General features: G+C 42.5%; 1 protein-coding gene across 2 annotated transcripts; it reads right to left on the reverse strand.

The window, feature by feature from the left end:
• Window positions 1-98: 98 nt before the first annotated feature.
• On the reverse strand, window positions 99-19936 carry MFN1 (mitofusin 1). 2 transcript variants are annotated; one of them, XM_084212574.1, is made up of 18 exons: window positions 19800-19936; window positions 19047-19168; window positions 18098-18233; window positions 16904-17066; window positions 16147-16271; window positions 14592-14700; window positions 12251-12358; window positions 11444-11597; window positions 11253-11320; window positions 7983-8104; window positions 6397-6523; window positions 6015-6119; window positions 4941-5043; window positions 3744-3973; window positions 3112-3267; window positions 2415-2611; window positions 1119-1253; window positions 99-441 (listed from the first exon to the last, which is right to left on the reverse strand). In XM_084212574.1, the coding sequence occupies exons 2-18, from the start codon at window positions 19159-19161 to the stop codon at window positions 372-374; spliced, it is 2223 nt and encodes a 740-aa protein (XP_084068700.1). In that variant the 5' UTR covers window positions 19162-19168; window positions 19800-19936; the 3' UTR covers window positions 99-371. The 2 variants fall into 2 exon arrangements, with proteins under 2 accessions (XP_084068700.1, XP_084068701.1); XM_084212575.1 differs by lacking the exon at window positions 19800-19936 and adding an exon at window positions 19343-19474.
• Window positions 19937-20181: the final 245 nt, after the last annotated feature.

Below are 20181 nucleotides of genomic sequence, written 5' to 3' on the forward strand. Positions count from 1 at the left end.
CATTCCCTGGACAATTCCTAAGGAGCTGAAAGCAGGAGCTAAGGTCTTTCCCTGTCTGAGGTCCTGGATGCCAGGAAGTGAGACTTGCCACTGCTACATACTCATGAAAACCAGTGAGGACTTGGGGTTTTATTGTCAAGTGCCCAAAAAATTTAGTGTTTAAAGGTAATTTTTAACCCAAAATCTGCAAAATGAACATAACACTCAAGAGTACCACAGCTCTACCGTCGGGTTCACCATCAGAGTCCAAGTTTTACAACTGTCACCAGAGTAACATTAAAAATATAAATCATTTTCATAGAATAGAAGTGTCACCTGTAAAATTTCTACTTTTCCCTACAAAGGAGCACCGGAGGGTTCACAATGATGTTTTATTTACGCTTTTGAAGAAAATGTTTTGTGAAGCGATCTAGTTCATTCTCGAGGTGAATGGCTTTATTTCTGTAAAACAAACAAAAGCAAGGGATTTACTTCAATGCCTGAACATCCCAAAGGCAGGATCAGTATCAGTGTTTCATTTCTATTCATCTACTCACACCACCAGCACTAAGGAAATGTAAATGCAGGTTTTCAGAAGGGGTGTGTGGGGGCAGATGTTCACCATCAGTGGTGGTGGATGCCCGAGGCCAGGAGGCAGCAGCCCAGAGCCAGGGCAGCCTTTCAGCAGGTGGAAAGAACAGGAAACTACAGCTGAGGCTGCTTCCAAGTCCTGAACCACCAACTGCTGAAAGTTCCTCCTCTGCAAACACCTACCACTGGTACCACCAGTACTGCACTGGATGACTCAAAAGAGCACAGCCGCTCTCCTGCGCTGCTCTGGGGAGGGGGCTTTGGGAAGGTGCCACCCTCAAATTACCAACAGGAGACTAAAATTCTGGTGAAACACTGTCTCCCCCACTAAAAAGAGACAAGGGTAAAAATGATCTAAGAAATAATATTTTTGGAGGTTAGCTGATTCACTGAGGCAGCGGCACACATTTATTTAACTTACCCTGAACAGCTCTGGGTATCTTTGCACCTGAACTAACCTAGTTCAACTCCAGACTAACAGCTAGCACTGATCACTCTGAAGTCAGCAGGGCTAAGAGATGCTTGTGGCCAGTCATACCAAGACTTACCTCAGCTGCTTGGAGGTGCTTTGTATGCTCTCCAGCTGATCTATTTCTTTGGAAAGCCTAGCTATTTCTTTTTCCAGGTTTTTCTCAGTAATATCCACCTGCTGACAGAGCCGAGCAAAAGTAGTGGCCATTTCCCTAAGGCGAGAACAAGTTTATAATCATGATTTAGAAGTTTATGCTAAAAAAAAAAAGTAAGAAATAAAAACTCATGGCATTGCAGCATGCAGAACACAGCAATCAAAGCCTTCTGTATGGAATACAGAATAGCAGAAAGCAGAACCAGGTACTTTTTAAATTAGAAAAAGAAACCCTCAACACACCAAATGCACCTCAGTCTATGTCTACATCATGCCTGGCCATTTCTGCAGAACATTAACAGGGGCAGGTCTGAGGTGGGGCTCTGGTGTGGCAGGAGGTGCCAGAGCAGCCCCACAGTGCCAAGCTCAGTGCCCTGTGCCACACTCAGTGCCCTGCTCACTGTGAGTCCTGTGCAGGGTGAGGAGTGCTCCAGACCTGCCCACCCCAACCTGCTCCAAGACTCCTCCTCACACAAATGGAAAACAAACCCAGTTAGCAGCCTCAGCCCAGCACCCAAGCTCTCACGCAGGAGATGAAGCACCCTCTCCTCTCTACTGGAGCACTGGTTTGAGGGCAGCTCTTCCATGTCCTCACAGAGCTGCTGGACACAGGGATGGATCTATTTCCTCTACTGAAGCGAAACTTTTTACTATTCCATTTTTTGTTTTCTCTTTCCAAAACACTTTCCCACCTGTCTTTGCCAAGTAATGACTGGCTGATAGTCTTCCTTAGCTTCTTCTTGAAACTGTGTGTTTTGACTAAATTATTATTTCAGAAAATCAGGGCTGCTAATGCGCCCTCTAGCCCCCAGGCTGCAGAACACCTCTCCTGCGTAGCTCAGGGAATAGCTCAGAAAGGCGAGTGAAGTTCATCTCCTGCAGTGCAGAAGAGCCAGGATTGGCTGCTCAGAACTTGTTCATAGCAGCCCCTGGGGCAGAAGCTCTGCTCATCCTTCCAGGGACTCCAAGGGCAGAGCAACTCAGCCTCCACCAGAATGATCTCTCATGTCTCTACTGTAAGATGCTGGACAAAGAGTCACCATCTTCAGAGCACCACATACAGACACACACAGATGCAGGTATTGACTTTTTCAGGTGGGCATTTTAAACTCCCTTCAAACGCCCTCCCACTAAGTGCCAAGGGACACTAGAGGTGCCATCACGCAGGGCCAGTGCCAATGGCCTGTGCCAGTGAGGGGCCAGTCTGTGTGACACTTACTGCTGCACCTGGTGGCTGCAGTTGGCGCTGGTGAGGCTGACGATCATCTGCAGCTTCTCGGTGGCGTAGTTCACAAACTGCTGCTTGAAGGCTCTCTCCTTGGCCCGCGTGGTCCAGGTCAGCCTCTCATACAGGTACAGCAGCCCGTACATGCTCAGGGACAATGAGATCAGTTTCCAGCCTACGGTTTTCCAAATCTGAAAAACAAAATCTTCATTAGCTTAAATAAGGTGCTCTGTGAAATAAAAGCTAACTTCACCCATTTTTTAAAAATCATCTCCACAGCCCTTTCACTGGACTTAAACAAATCTTAAGAACTTAAGAAAGTAAGTGTTTTCCATATTATTACTGCAGAGCAATACAGCTACATTAACATGAGCTGGTCCCCAACGGCACACAGAATGTGCGGGTTACAGAAGCTTGCTGCTCTTTCATGAAGGAAGAAGGAAAGCTCCAACTAAATTCAAAGTCAGATCAGATCACCATTGAACACAGACTTCTGGCACAGAGAATATGCCCAGCTATCCTCAGAGTGATTAGCCTGGTTTCTCACTGTGAACTGACTGTGGGTATCCAGGGCACTGCATGTGCTCATGTGGCCCAGTGTCAGGTCCATGGCACACTCTGTGTTACACCCCAGGCAGGACAGAGCAGCTCAGCCTCTGCCACCCCTTCCAGCAGGAAATGTGCTACTTGCCACTCCACCAACAATGATGATGCTCATGGAGGTCCGGGATGTCAGCGAGGCTAAACTCAACACCAAAGGAACCATGAACTCATCCTGGGGCATGTTCTCAGGAGTTATGGCGGGAAGGCTGGCGGCAGACGGGGTGCTGGCTAAAGGACGAGGGATCTAGAAGATGGGAACATGGCAACTTGAGTCAAAAGCATCAGGGAACTACACAGATAGGTTTTATTTTCATATATTCAGGTTTTGATTTACTTGAAGGAAACCCTTCAACAGAGAAATCTGCACAAAACTCCTGAGGAGCTGTGGAGACTTTGACAGTTCCTCCAACAGAGAAAAAGGGTCTGTGTGGGGCTGGGTCTGACCTAAGGATCCAAATATTACAAATGGAATAGGCTACTCAAAGGGTTCAAGCCAAAGGAAAACCAACTTGTGTAACAGCTGCAGAAAGTTTAAAAGAGGTTTTCAGTTCCATTCTAACCCTGAATATAATCCAATAAAAACAACCCACACCAAAAATATTTCACACAATGGATCTAGGGAAAGGTAGCAGGAAGCGTGTAAATAGCACTGGTAGAGAGGAAAAATCAATATATTCTCATCAAGGTAAAACAAAGCAGCCCAAGCTCTGAAGGACTCACATGTAGGTTTGGATCTGCTAATCCCAGGAGTACTTTCTGAGCTTGTTTAGGACCCAAGAAACGGTTTACAAGAGCAGTCCATCCCAAAGAAAAGTGGAACATGATATCCTCTTGAAAATCTGCACACAGGCTATGACAGTTTAGATCATAGCTAAGATCAAACTTCCTGCATGGAATTAGCAAGTGGATCTGATCCTGAACACTAGAAGGCAACAGTGGTTTCAGATTTTCTAGAAATAAGAACAAATAGTAAAGATGAGTCAACATTAGAAGAAGAGCATATTCACAAGCAGTATCTCTGCACTGCTGACCAGCTTTGTCAATTCAGAGAATCTAAATTGACCAGTTCACTATTTATTTATTTATTTGTAAAATCAGTTGCATTTCAGCAGGATTGAGCAGGGAATTTATTGCTGCAATACAAGAAAACGGTCATGAAAATCAACTCACCAAGGAAGCACTGCTGGAAAAAAAGGCTCAAATAAACTGAAAGACCTCTACCAGTGGTCAAAAAATAGGGATGGAGTAAGGAAAAAAAAAATTGATTTATCCATCAGTTCCATGGTGCCACACAGAAAAGGCAACATTATTACATAAGAGGACAGAAAGGTTAATGTAATTTCATGATCTTGCTCTGAATCTTTTATTACCAGGAACAGACCAATAGAGATGGACATGCAATAAAGTTACTATTTACAAAGAAAAAAAAAAGGGGGAGTGTACAAATCCTTTGCTAAATAAACTGTTTTGCTTTCTGGGTCTGGAGGAACCTAGGGAGAGCGTTATACTGCAGGAACATTTTCTAATAATTAGTGTATTTGGTGTGTCTCTCGTTGAAGCCAAATTTTAAATGGGTTTATAAAAGGATTAGATGAGTTTCCAAAGGACAGGTCCATTACTACTTGCTTAAGCCATTAATCCAGATGCAGTGTACCAGCTCAGAAGTCCACAAAATGGAGAGGGATTGCTATATTTACCCTGGTTCAATTATTCTCCTCCCCCAGCATCTGTTACTGGTGAGTATCAGAAACAGGGGACTGAGCTAAACACTCAGTCCTGGTCTATCATGGCTTTTCTTTTATCCTTTATAGCATCAATGTTAAGCATGATCAGAAGGAAAATTGTTTTAAAACTGAATTTTCTTAGCTTGTCTTCCTTTAAATGTGAAGTGTTACCATTCCTCCTCCCTCCTCCTACCAATCATCTCCTGCTGGGACTGGTGCATTGACTGGTTGACTTCACTGGAGCAGCGCTCAGCCAGGTTCTTTCCCAAACCGTCTTCTATATGTTTGTTCAGTTCCTGAAGTGTCACAAAGAACACAAGCTCATCAGTTTGTGTTTAGCCAATCACTTACATTATATGGAGCAGGAATATGTTAAACACTAAGCACTTTTATTTACAGTGGGAAGAAAAACATTTCCATGGAAATACCATGCTTTCCAACTGCACACTGGGACTGAAAACCTAACTAAAGTGACACAGGAAAGTCTGTACTTTTCCCTGTGACAGTGAAAAGCAAACCACTACCTACTGCCCTGCAAAGCCCTTACTGTTTCATTTGATGGGAGCCAATTCCACCGCTCTGCACAGGGACAAACCCTTCCCACCAACTCCCACGGGGGCCTGCTCAGGATGCTCCGCTGAGGTGAGCCAGCACAGATTGTCCTGAAAATGCAGCACTCCCAGGTGATCAGCCAGGCTGGAACAGCCTGAGATTGATCAGCCAGGCTGGAACAGCCTGAGATGAGCTCAGCTGGTTGGAGCATGGTGCTGTTAACACCAAAGTTGTGGGTTTGATCCCCATATGAGCCATTTGTCTAAGAGCTGGACTCAGTGATCCTTGTGAGTCCCTTCCACCTCAGAATAGTCTGTGACTTCAGGGGGGAGCTATGGCAGTCAGCATCATCAGCAAAGTCTGGGCAAAAGAGGCAAAAATAGATATATGTGCTTTAACTTAAAGCACTAGGCTTGAGAAGGAATTTATAAAATTAAAAAACCCCAAACAAGTTTTTATTAGAAGGGTCGAGTATTTGCAAGCTTATTTTATTTTTGGATCTATCTGATTTTAGGAGTAGAGAAAATTATTTATGCAAAATCTTATTTACTGGATGCAAAGACTTGAAATTACAAACCACTCCACTACTACAAAGATGTTGAAAAAATCCTGCAATGCTGAAGGTCACATAAAATCTAAGCAATTTATGAAAATACAGAAGTAGAAATTAAAAGGGAAAGACAAAGATGGCTTCAAACTATTCAAAAAAACTTACTGTCTTATAGACCTTCAACACTTGAGGAGAAGGGTGAAAATCAGAATAAAATTCATCAACTAAAACTGAAAGCCGGCAAATCTCATCAGTCATGGCAGAGGAGACCTGGAAGAACACAGGAAATAAATAAAATGTTTCTGCTTCCTTTTCCAGACAGAGAGAGAACAGACAAATGATGAACTGTCCCAAGAAATCACTCAATCATCTGACAGTCAGGAAAGATTGCCATTTTAAGCTTTTGTTTTTTCTTTTCTTTTTAATTGAAAAAGGAATGTTCTGACATTTCAAACATATTTCCTGAAATGGGTGGACTGCAAAAGGAGCTGAATGAGAGAGGAGGCACACCTGGATCTGAGAAGTTGCTCCCACTGCCTTTACTTACTTTGTTTTCGACTTCCTCGGTAACGCGTTTGATTTTTTCCTTGGTGTCTTCTGTCAAAATGTTCAGCTGATTTCTAACAAAGTCCAGCCTGTCCTTCTGATCTTCTCGCTCTTCCATGGAATGGACTCTAACCCAGCAGAAAGGAAACCATCACCACCATGTATTCCCCCAGGAAAGAAACAAGCCCTTAACCAGGCCTGGATCAGCCAGCTGAAGGTTTCTGAGCAGCCAGGGGGAATCCCAAGTGACACTGGCTGCCCAGAGCAGAGACACGATTCCAAGAAGGGCAGGACACGGCAGTTCCATGTGTACGAGCATTCAAAGGCTGTGCTCAGCAAACACAACTCAAAAACAGCATTTCCAGTCAGAATTGTTATCACTGTATTGTCACATAATTACAACTAAAAAAGGTGTGGGAAATCAGAGACATTTAATAACTCATCTACCCTGATTTTAAAAAAGGGTAAATGTGATCAAACTACTGCTCACAAACAGCATTCAACCACTCCTTAACAGTGATGTGGGCCTGATGACCCTGCGAAGCAAAGGGGACGCAGCAGAAACCAACCTTGTCACAAACAAGTCTCTTTAGAATTCCCTGACCTATCATTTAAGCAAAAATTCCTGAAAACCTGGAGCAATTTCCTTTTGAAGGGCTAGCAGAAACAACAAATAGCAATTCAAACTAAGAGGCATCACCACAGATATTTTGGTTAAGTCAATTGACAGAAAGAAGCCGAATATCAGAATATTTTCAAACATTTCACAGCATATTTTCATGGGATCTGACAAAGTGAGACAAGTCAGTATGTAAACAGGCAGTAAAAACTGACATACTCAGAGGGATGAGCGTGTTTGACAGCACAGTGAAGTCTGTTGAAACACAAAGACACATTATTGACAGGCAGGAAGGAGATGGATGGGAAGGATTAATCGTGACAGCAAGTTCACTGTGTACAAGAGACACAAGGTGGCAACGAAAGTGAGGAAAAACTGTACACATATGCAAACCTCAAAGGATACATGAAGCTACCAGACAGAACAGATGAGCTGCTATCATTAGCACTAAAGGATTACATGAGTGAAGAGAGAATAAGGATATTTAAGGATGCAATCTGGAAAGGGCCAGAGGACAAGCCTCTGTTAGTATGGGATCATCTCATTCCTTACAGTATTCTAATCACTTGCAAATTAAAGCATCTACATCCTTCCATTTTTCTTCTTCACTGTAACTGTTAATGAAAGTAGAGCAGGCCCAAACATCATCTCTGAAATGCTGGATAACTTAACATTTTAAATATCTCTGAAAAAAAGGTTTGAAAACACACAGATTGCAAATCAGTAACAAATAACATCAAAGTAAACCAAGATCCCTGTACAGAAATCACAGACCAAGAACAGAATTGAGTGGGCAAGTGAACAGTGGTAAGACTGACATATTGACATACCAGGGAAATTGTCTGTTTTTTACCAAGAAGAAAAGTGGATTTTAAAGTCCATAATGGCCCAAGAAAATCACCAGCCCAGAAATGGCTCCTCAGATGATCTGGACAAACCAAATCCAACCAGCCCTCCACCCCACCTACCTTTTCTCTGCTGCTGCAACGTTTATGGTGTCCATAATGTTTTTCACAGTATCTATTATCTGTTTAGCTCTGATAGTGTGCTGTTCAAACTTGGTTTTCACGGCTGACTGCGAGATACACTCCTGCGAGGGGCCCAAGCCACAACACATTACTGCAATTCCATGCCAACACCACCAGGAATTTCACTGTCAGAAAGCACATGCTGCCAATTTTACCATGAACTTAAACCAGTGGGAAATAAAAAGGGAGAAAGTATAAAGAAATTAAAAGACAACAGAAGCTGAGATCTCAAATGAATCTATAGCAGCAAATCTGCTTTCATGTCCATTCACAGTAATGTGCATAGGTTTTCATTCTTTTAAAATAAATTAATAATGAAAAAAAAAAAGAAAACTCAGATGAATAGATAAGATAAATCTATCTCTTCAGGAAATTTTCAAAACCATCTATTTGGAATTACAAATGTCAAATATGAATGCTAGCAACATGGCCTGGCTTGAGTTTTATTTGTTGCACTACGCAATCTAACTTTCAAGAGGCAATTCTGTCAATAGAATTTGACATTTCACGTCAATACTGACCATCCAGGAACAAAATATACAATCAGGAGTAAGAAACAAGGGTTTTCTCATGGGATAAATAAAAGTTAAACAGTCCTTAAAATATCAGTTTGTTTGCATATTATTGAAGTGTTAAATGAGTAAGCAGAAAATGCTCTAACAATACAATTTCTAATTAATCTTCAACATTGAACAGCAATTCAGAAATACAGGACAGTGACTGAAGAACTCTTGTGTTTGAGGGGAAGAAAGCAAGCAGCTGACTTCCTTAAACCAGATCAGATTTTTAAATTGTTCTCCATCTGTGGGCTCACCTTTCATGGCACAGGTTTGGATTGCTTTTAGAAGACTTGCCTATGACCTTAGCATATGTTGCAATTACAAATCTCAGCTATCTAAAAACAATAGATGAAAACAAAATAAACAAAATGGGTAAAACAGTCCCTGTTCCTCGACGAAGCAGATCTAGAAATCAGCAATGAAAGGCCAGAGTTTTTTAAATATCAGCACATTGTAAGAGCTAGACTAGGCACAGAGCAGAGTCTTCCCAACATTAGTATGTGGTAGATAAAAGGATGACAATCACTCACAACACAATCAGAAAATCCAAGTTAGAGCACTAGGAAAAACACAAAGGTTAGTTAAACAATGGGGAAAGATAAGAGGGGGACAGCAGCAGTTTTGCTGTTAGTCTGTACGTAAGTATTTACTGAAACCAAGATGAACTGTTTCAACAGTCTAACCAAAACCAGTTACCTTCCATCCCAGTGCCAGAATCCCAGGACAGTTGTTAGTGCCCAGTGTTCCATATTCCATCCCTGGGCAGAGCTGGGGAAGGGCTCTGTAGCAGCTGCCTCATCCCAGCTCTGCCAGCCAGGAGTACTCTTGCACCCTGCCTCGCTTCTCCACTGCTTCCCAAACCAATTCTGCTGCCAGCACTTCTGAGAAACTTGAGAAGCACCCCAGCCTAAGGCATGGTGGGGTTGGTTTTGTGTAGGATATCCTCTAGGCACTACTGCACACAGTACAGGGTCCAGACATTTCTCTGCTGTTTTAATAAGACATTCTGTGTTCCTCAGTGTAAAATTTCAGGAAATACACTGAGCACTTTCTATTATTCCCTAATATAAAAATACAGCACTGATCCGAGAATTCAATGCTTTAAGACTGCCTCTCCCCTTTCCTTTGTTGCAGTACAGCTGACATAGTAGCATCACATTTTAAAGCTACTACATAAATCTCTAAAATCTTAATTTTCCCACTGCTTACAAGTGTTTCTAGTAATGCCTGCATCAGTTTGTTTTTTAGCAACTTCAACCATCCTGTGCTTTGCAGACAAACATGTTTCATCTAGTTTCAGAATGATTTTTGCCCTCACACTAAAGTCTACACAAACCTCACAAGTCTTCCAAAATTAGTCCAAGCTTTTCTCATATCACAACTAATTAGCACCAGTGGGTTGTTTCTAGATTTATTTTTTTAAAGATTCTATCTGTACTGAGCACATATCAGTCCTGGAATGAACAGGCTTTCCCATCAGGGAACTGATACTAAAATCAGGAATGTGGAAGTACTGGAGAAGTAACAGTTCCTCTTCTCAGCCCATATGGAGAAGAGGGAAAAGCTGTCCCATTTTAGTGATGACAAAAGCAGGGAGAGAGAATCCAGGAGGAGCAAACCCAGCAGATATAGCCAGGGGGAACAAGGCACATGTGGACAGGTCTGTGAGGTGACAGAAAAGTGAGAGATGTCTGGGAAGTCTGAGGACGGCACCTGCACAGGACAAGGAGCTAAAGGCAAGACAGACTGAAGGAGAAGAGGAGTCAGTGTTTGGTGAGGACAGACAGAAGCATCTGTGCTCTCATCCCTTCCTTTTCACACACTGGAATGTAACCCCAGTGCTGGGACTTGTGGCTCCTCTGTCAGGAAACAGAGTAAATGCAAAGTGCTTTAGGTTAAATGGGTTTGTTGTAATGCAAGAACAGAGACTTTTCAGAGGCAGTTTGATTCACTTTTTTAAATACTCATATACAAAACCATTGAGGGATACACAAGAGGCTTCCTTAAGATATCCAAGAATGGCTTTAGTTAATTAAAGTTATCAAATTTAGCAAGTAAAATGGATCCCATCACAAAGAAGCCACTCAACTCTCTTGCCAGTCCTACTTCCGAAGAAACTGTGAACTCCAGCTATGAATATGGCTAAACTGAGGTGGAAGGGTGGATTCTGTACAGCACAAAGGATGCAAGGAGAGTGTTAATGATCAGAACAACAGAGCTAAGAGGTACATAATGGTGATAAATTCAAAACTCTGGCTTTAGAAATGAAAGTAAATTTTTAGATTTACATTGATGAAACTGAATTTCTTACTGCAAACATTCACCAGCACGTGGCTGTAAGTGATACACACGTTTCAAGACCATAATTTCTTCTTACATTGACTATATTGGTCTTGAGATCTCAGAACATGAGCTAAGAGTTTTGGTCCCTTCCCTCACTGATATAATTCTCCTTTCCAACAACTACCTGCTACTCAAGGTGAGAAGGTATGAAGAGAGCCCACAGAAAAGGCAAAGCTGCAGATGGTTTAAATACCTTACACTCCTCCGCTTGCTAATATGGGTAATACTCAGTATAATTAAGGTAAGCATAAGTAAAAGCTACCTTTACAACAACAAACAGGCAGTTTAAAAAGCCCATCATAAATACCTCAAATATCTGCTCAAAATGCTGAAATTCTTGGAATCTTGTTTGAAATCCTTCAGCAAGTGCTCCACCTGTGAAACAACACACTATAAGGGAGACAGCAGTACCTTACAGCAGGGACTGCATCTTAAATATATTTATCAGGTTTTATAGTGTTTTTCTGTATTTAAGGAAAAGCAGGAATTGCTACACACCACTCTCTGGCATTCCTTGGGCCTTTTGTGTCCTGGCATTCAGAACTTCTTTTGCTGAAACAAAGAAGATGCGATTCCTTGCTTCCACAGGATCAATAACTTTGAGCTCATCGACCAGGAACGTCAGACAGCGCTCCATGTGCTGCCTACGCACCTAAGGAAAGGTAAAAAGCTCATAAAAAAAGGCAAAACCTGAGCTGTCAGCACATCACAACATCAGAGTCAGAAACAGCTGCTGAACCACCCTTTGAGAGCAGATGCCTGCCAAACCTACAGAAGCAGCAGCTGCTTTTACTCCTTTAAACAGACCTGGACACAGCAATACTTCCTTCTACAACTCTATTTACGTAAGTCAGAGATCTCAGCCAGTTACTGGGGTAAACCCTTCATTCCCCATACATGGAGAAATAATTCTCACTGCAAGCTGGCTGCTGCTGGCAAGATCTGAAGATCCAAACTGTTCCCATCTAACACTGCATTTTCCCAGCTACTCTATACAGGTATAAATATATAAACTGTGCCCTCAGGCTGCACTATCACTGCAGAAACAAAAGGTAATACAAATAAGATTAAAAAACAAGCTTAACTGTAGAGGAAAAAGGTTCCAAAGAAGTCTCCCATTTTATTTATTGCCTGCATATATTGCCATTTGAATTGCAAATTACTTATTGGTTTGAATGCGGAATAGGTTATTTTCATTTTCTGACCACGTAACTTAGCCTTTTATTAATAAGACAGAGCTGGTGCTTCCATATTAATACCCATTAATTAACTGTGAACCCAGGTAAGAGCCATCAATTCACTCACATCTTCCATGTATTCTGGTTCTGATGCAGAAGCATCCCATCTGTTATTGAGGATGAAGATGTTTGGCTTGGAAAGTCGTTCGTTCACTTTATGGAAAAAATGTTTCTCCTAAGAATTAAAGCACAAACAGAAAATGTCCCAGACATCCAAACCAGAGTCATGCATTCTTCTGTAACAGACTCTGAAGTTTATCCAGCTTATTAGAAGTTTATTATAAAGAATTCATCAGTATAAAAGCCCACAGATATTCAGCACATAACAGACTTAGGGTAGTTCAAAAGTCATCAAATGTCTTAAAACTGATGCCAGTGCTAGCCAAAGACACTGCAACTTTCTCTAAAAACTGGTAAAAAGACAAACTAAGAAAATTTCCAAAAAATAGTCCAAAAACTACTGATGCCTGACTAAAACAATGAAGTCTCCCTTATCTGAACTACCAAGATGCTCCTGCTAACCCTGTTATATCTGGTTCTCTATCCAGATAATACATCATCTAACTATTCCTCAGCTAGGCAACATCAGCCTGAGCTACACAAAAATAACATTTCCTGCATGAGGACATATGGTTGAAACACATTAAAAAAAAAGTCATTGATGAATGTCTTAATTTAACAAAATTAAGTGCATTTACGTCTCTTGGCTGCATCTACCACCCATTATTGCTGTTAACAGAGTCATAATGGGTAAGTCGTGATGGAGTGAGTCCCCACTCATCAAAGCTGAAACAGAAGAGCTCTCTGTGCTGCCGTAAACTTTTCCAGACTGCAGCAGGACACCACAACATATCCTGGACATAGCACTGGAGACCCATTATCCTCCATCAGCTGGGAATAAGCACGTGCAATCCAGATCACTGCTGCAGAAATGAAAACTTTGTCTGAGGAGAATTTATGAGGAAACAGTAGAAGAATCACGTTTTCACCAAAAAAAATCCCTGGTAGTGTGGCAGAATAATGCCACGTATTCTCAAACCTGTTACGGTTAGAGGCAAAAACAATGCTTAAGGAGGATGAAAACTTTTCATCTGCAGGATAACTTATGTTATCTATACAGCAGTGAGATGTTCACTGAAATAATTTTTCTTTTTCCTTTGAAGACCCCAGCAACTGTGTTATACACAGCAGGTAAGCAACTTACAGGTTTTGTCCGTCCTAAAAGCCTAAAAGTGTCACTGATGCACAACAGAGAAGACATGGCCACAATGGTGCCAAATCCTCTATGTCTGGAACGTTTCAAGAATTTTCTTTTTCTTCTAAATGACATCTCTTGTATTTGACTCTTTGTGGACTCAGCTTCTCAGACTTCTACTAAACTATTCTAATTTGCTAGAATGAAAAGAAATACTGTCTTTGCACACTCAGTTCTTTACTGTATTAAAAATTGTCTCTACAGTTAGAAAGTTCAGGCCTTTCAGGTCAGAACCATGCTCAGAACAACCAGAGCATATTATTTGTCGGCAGTAGACTTAATAAAAATCATCATGAATTTTCTCAGTAGTATTACTCTGCATTCCGGCAGCCACACTTGCAATAACTTAGAAACCTTTCATTGTCAGCATCCACAATACCTAGTTTAGGCAAAACTGGAGATCACGACAAAATTACACCAAATTTCTGGTCTTGTATTTTGATTATTGCAACAGTTGCTCTGGCCACCTTAAATGTTCCCCTGCTCTTACAAGTCCTACAGTATTTAGGCTGCAAGGTTCAGAAAACTCTTCTCTCTCCTGAAACAAGGCTTTACAGAACAAAGACATCAAAATATCTTCAGCTCTCCACATTGCACAGAACCCTTGTTGCTAACAACTTCTTCAGAAGAAACACAGCCCACTAGAGGAACCTGCAGCACTCATCCTCAACACAAGGTGTGTCAAAGGAATTCACCCTCTCCTGAGAGAGGAACAAGACAGAAACTCAACTCCTTTCACCCACTTCGTGTATTTTACTGAATTTCTGGAGCGTTTTTGGATATGAAACACTCCTTAATTTCTTTGATAATACAAGTGTCTTCAGGCCACAATGTCTTCTTTTGTTGGTAACAAATACCAACAAACTGCAAGGCAAGGCAAGTACTCCATCATCCATTTATCAAAAACACAACTGAACTGGAAAGGATGACAATCATGATGCCCAAGGCAGAGAAAGCCAAGCCAGTAAGAAATTTAAATTTTGTTCTGCATTTCCTAGTAAGGGATATATATTACTTCTTGCCTCCCACCCCAAGTCCGATTCACAAGACTAAAGTGCAGTGATTCACCTTCTGTAAAGGTCTCAGCTATTCTGGTAATGGAACTGCTGAATACTTAAATGAAGAAGAAACATAAAATCACTGCACATCATACCGTGTTCATAAGAGTTGATTCAGAATTGGCAACCAAGACAAACACATCAGCATCTAAGCAGAACTTGTCAATCCAGCTGTCCAGTTCTGTAGTGACATCTGTGCCAGGACTGTTGAGAACAAAAAACACAAACTCTTATTTACACAGCAAAGAAGTAGATTATTTTTATAAACTGATAAAAATAGAGTGGAAATGTCTAAGGGCCTTCCAAGAAATTATAGAGGTTTGTATCTTGACACTGATGCCTACCTCAAACTTAAGATAAACATTGCACAAGCCAATTACCATCTAGAATTTATCAGTCACTTGATCATTAGACTACCTATTCATTCCAAAATGCAATTTCTGATTAGTAAGTATGCACATATAATTAACTGCCAAGTGAAGTGACAGGCAGTCCACCAGAAACCCAGACAGCCTCACACAATGGTTCCCCTCGTCAGATCCTAATTTTAATCAGAAGAGACTGTAGTTCATAAAATATTTTTTCATTAATAAAGTACAAGTTTAAAGCATACATAGCATAGTATATATGTAAGCTGTGCATAGCTTTAAGAAGAAACCAAAATTAAGTTAAAACTATAGTGCTATCCATTTAAAAAACTTTAAGTGCAATAAGAGCATTAAGTCATGTTTGCAACACCCAATTATTGCTGGTTCAAATGTTCTCAATTTACCAGTGAAAGGATGATTTGCTCTTTTCAGGTACCTGCTCTCAGAATATATGCTCTTTTCTTTTCCCTTTAGCAGAAAAGGCTGTACAGATCCAAGATCATGCACCCAAGGAAATAATAACAAACTCCAAGTGATTTCAAAGGACAAGACAGAGATGGAACAAAAACCACTGCAATTTATTAGAATACACTCTGATTGATGTTTTCTTGAAGAAATCATAATTAAAAATTCACTGACACCTGTGTGAATTATTCACAAATTCAGTATTTATTGATTTACACGACAGGTACAGATGACTTGAAGGTTTGAAAAGCTACTGTAGGTGATAATGCAGTGGCCAGAAATAAGGGCATTTAGCATGGACAAAACAACCACTTCCAGAATCCTTTAAACACATCAACACATAGGAAATGCCAGCCTAACACAGGGCACACACAGCTGACATAGCCACAACTACATTTTGAGGTCACCCATTACTTTGGTATGTAGGCACTGCAACTCATATCAGAAGCTTTTCTAAATGAAACCCACATTGTTTATACTTCACATGATCAGTCTGAAGCATTTCAAGAAAGGAAATGGGCAAAAGGTTGTTGCTGCAACAACCCTATTCACACTTCCATACTGCTTGTTTTAGAGGTAGAGTATCCTCAGCCAAAAGCTATTCCCTTTTTCAGCTCAGTCACAAGACACTCGTCTGTTCCAACTGCTACAAGGGCAGAATCAGGAGGGTGATGACAAGCAGTACATCCAAAAGAACAAACTCTGTCCATTCGAACAAAAAATTCTTTCAAGAATTTTGAATCTAAACCAATCTCTTTTCTAAACACTGTAATGGCTAATATCCTTAAGAAAATATTTACTAAAACAGAAGAGATACCTGTCTACTATAACCAAATCATCTCTCAGCAGGGCACACTTTGACTTGGGCCAAAAGACATGGACGAGACAGCCAGCCTTCAAATCTTTATCCATGTGAAGTGCATGAGCCAGCTGATTGACTGTCTAGAGAGAGCATTAAAGAGAAGACCAAGATGAATATGCAACTCAAACAAGTCTGCAAACCAGATTAATTCAGTTCTCAAGCAAACTTGGACAGGATCTATCTTGAAGAGGGTAACAGAGTTCACACTTTGTTCTGGTGAATAGCTGTGATTTTTTTTCTTTAAGCTCTTCCACTCACCAGCATCTAAAGAACAAGTTGTGCCTTCAAACTTTTGAGCCACAAATGTTCCCTACAGGGCTGGACTGTGTGCTACTGAGCATCATCATGAATTTGCCTCAGAGGTTTAACAAATCAGCGTACGCAGTTCACTAAGACGAGCACCATCAGTCCAAATGAAGGGCACATTCCAAATCCTCAATCAGGAGCAGGACTTACCAAGTCCTATAAAATAAGTCACTCAACACACGCTATGCTACAGTGAGACACACGTTAGGTGTTTCTCTAGAACAGCCCCAAGAAAGTGTGCAGCAGAGCACTTTCATAAGTTTGCTCTTCCCTCCTAAATAAGAACTTAAAAATGCAGAATGAGTGAGCCTTATACTTTTGTTGGACTTTAAACTGTTGTTTAAAAAAAGACATTTAGAGAGTCAGTTCCTGTGAAAATTGGCATGAAATCATCCAAGAAATGTACCTTGACACTCTTCTTTTCATCTGATCCTTCTGTCATAAGATAAGCCTTATCTCCATCAGTCCCTGCCACACTGAGGAAGCAGTTTGTTGTATGGCCAATCCCACTGGGAAGTACCTTGTCCCACAGCATTGCATTAATGACTGAACTTTTCCCACTGCTTGTTCTAGAGGGATAGAAAACAAAAGTACTTTGAGCAGAGCACAGCAGCATTAAACCCACCTTTGTGCTGAACTGAATGCACCAGCCCCACAGAGCACAAGCTGGTTTGGGTACAGAGCTCCAGCCAGGAGAGAGGGGTGTGCTCATTCAGAGGAACTGGTCACCAAGTCCAACTTCTGCAACAACTTGGAAGTCCTCAGCAGTGTCCTACTTGGCACTAACCCTCCACCCCTCACCCATAAATATCTAAGGTTTAACTATTACACAACAGCATGAAGTTACGCTGACTATAAGTCATTTTTGAGCTACTCCCAGAAAAAGTTCAGTGCTCCCTGTACAACAGTTCACAAATTTATTCAAAATGCCAGAGGGAGAGCTCTCTTTGTCCTGCTCAGAACTTTTTCCCTTTGCAAAAGGGAAAATTTTATCACACATCACAGCTTGTACTCAACTTTTAACTTTTTGAAATATCAAGGCTGAGATATAACTAATTACTGTATTTCAGAACATTTCATAGCTTTTCTTTAAATAACTACACGACTTTTAGCAAAATGAAGGCAAGACCACCATTGTACATGTTTTTTCCAGTACTATAGCAGAACTTTTAGAACCATGAAGATTCACACTCCAAAAATATGCAACCACATGTTTAAAAGTAAGGACAGAAAAATCAATCTCCCTGAAGCAAAGTGGACTAGCAGACCACATTGTCACTGCTGTCCTTAAAATCATCACACAGATCTATCAGATTGATGTTACAACAAATCAGGCAACTACCTCTGTTTCTCTTCAGCTGCTTATAGATACAAGCATGAACAGCTCAAAGTTTAGTTTTTCAGCACTTCTGATCAAATACAAAAAAAAAAAATCTTAAGCAGGAACAGTCCAGAGCAACAACAAAAAAATTAGAACAAACAAAACCACCACCTTAAAAAAACCCAAGAGCCATTCTGGAGAACAGGACAACCTCTGACCTCCCTAAGTAAAAAAAAAAAAAAAAAAAAGAAATTAAGTAATGGCAATTTCGTTCATTACCTGCCAAAAAATGCCACTTTCATGTGTCTCCGTGAGAGCACCTCTCCAATGATTGCCAGCTTGCTTTTATATGCTTGTATTTTTGCTAGTTCATCTTCTGTTGCTATATGATCAAGTTCTGGGTTCTTGTATGTGGCTGCACACAGAAAGGAAAAACATAAAAGCAATCACATACAGAGAATGTGTTCTGTGATACAAGGTGTAAGTAATCAATACTTAACATGCCAACTGCAAATTTTAATTACAGTGACAAAACAAGAAAAACCTCCCTATAGACACTGATACCAGCCCTTATCTTTTGATAGCTCTGCCACAAGTACTGGTGAAATCATCACATAAATCACTTCAGATCAGTCACCCATCCAACCACTGATGCACTAACCCTGTGAACACAGCCTGATGGGCTCACATGCCCAGGTTCTTGGGACATCTGCTTCCTTCAGAAAGGAAAGCCAGGACCTGCCATGGAGGCACCAGCTAAGCTGGGCTGTCTTGCCCCCACAGAGCTCACTGGGATGATGAGCAACCAGCTCTGTGTGGCCTCACACATTCCACGCTGCTAAACCCTCTGAGGGTGTGACCAGTGGTGCCCTGCATTGCATCACTGATGCACCTTTCTGCTGAAGAATGGGAGAACCTGTTTGTCCCTCCTTCTGTGCAAAAGAAACCACCACAGAACTACAAGGCCAGAGTGGTTAAGCTTTCACCCTCATGGAAAAGAGACCAGGCTGCCAATCCAAGTGAGTTAATCAGCTTTTCAGGTATGTAGCAATGCCAGGCATTCCTTCTAGCACAAGATGAAAAAAAAACCCCAGTGTCAAATGAAAAATGTGACTATTCCTGAAGGTGCACGTTTATACAAAGAGCACAGTAACAGACAACATAAGGTACATTATGTTGCAGTAAAACATATCAGAGCAAAGGACAAGGCCCTAAGGGGAAAGCTCACCTTCCACAAATGCTGCTCCCTCAGTGACATACTCCAGCAGCTGGTCGAAGATGGCAGTGATGGTCTTTTTGGCCAGCACAAAGTGCTTCAGTGGAGAGACAGAGGCTTCTGCCATGCTGCAGCTGCAAGGAAAGGTGCATCAAGTGACCAAACAGCTCATTAAAACTCATACACTTTTCATACAGCCATTAAGAAACAAAACAAAACAAAAACGCCTGAAGCTCCAAATCAAAGCTCTAAACTCCAAAGGGCAGTAAGCTCAGTTTGAGCTGTTTACTCTGCTCTCCTCTCCTCACCACAAGCTCCAAGAGCAGCTCGCGAAACTCGGGGACAGGTTCGAACTGATCCGGTGCTATCTGTCCCGGAAACACGAGGCTTTCCCCTCGTCAAGCACGGCTCCCGCCTCCTCACCGCCCTCGGCTCAGCGCTGTCCCGCCGGGCAGCGAGGACGGGCCCCGCTCCCTCCCGGAGCCCCGGCTCGGTGGGGTCAGGCCGAGGGGCAGCGGCGGCCCCAGTCCCTCATGGTGCCTCACTCAGCCGTGCTCCCTCTCGGAGCCTCGGCTCAGCCCCGGTCCCGCACAGAGCTCTGGCTCGGCCCCGATCCTGCATGGACACCCGGCTCAGCCCTGCTCCCTCACGGAGCTCTCGCTCGGCCTCGGTCATGCATGGAGCCCCGGCTCAGCCCCGGCCCCTGACGAAACCCCCGCTCGCTCCGGTCTCTCACGGAGCCCTGGCACAGCCCCAGTCACTCACTGAGCTCCCGGTCCCGGCCCCTGTCCCTTACGGAGCCCCGCTGGCCCCGGCCGTGCCCGTCACCGCCGCCGCCGGGACGGGGGGGGCGTCACTTCCCTTTCCTCCTCCTATGACCCCGCTCCGCGCCCGCGCCGGCACCGCCATGTTCAGTGCGGGCTGAGGGCGGCCGCCGCCATCTTGAGCGCGGGCAGTTCGCGAAATGGAGCCGGGCAGGGGCCGGGGGCAGAGCCCGGGCGGCGGAGCCGGGATCATCCCCAGGGCTCAGCCACGGCTCCGCGGCTTGGGCACAGGGACACAGCCCGCACGGCGACAGCAACGCGGGCTTTCGGGAGTTAGAGAGCACCGCTACCTCAGGCATTTGGTATGGGAGCATTAGGAAACG

The sequence above is a fragment of the Fringilla coelebs genome (genome assembly GCF_963513975.1).
Source record: "Fringilla coelebs genome assembly, chromosome: 10".
NCBI lineage: Eukaryota > Metazoa > Chordata > Aves > Passeriformes > Fringillidae > Fringilla > Fringilla coelebs.

Bases quoted from the DNA above. Each gene is read 5' to 3' on its own strand.
- MFN1 (XM_084212574.1), bottom strand. From the start codon at position 19,161: ATGGCAGAAGCCTCTGTCTCTCCACTGAAGCACTTTGTGCTGGCCAAA. The intron at 18,234-19,046 runs GTGAGCTTTCCC...TTCTGTGTGCAG, and splicing joins GGGAGCAGCATTTGTGGAAG to CCACATACAAGAACCCAGAA. The intron at 3,974-4,940 runs GTAGGAGGAGGG...TCTTATTTCTAG, and splicing joins GTCCCAGCAGGAGATGATTG to AAAATCTGAAACCACTGTTG.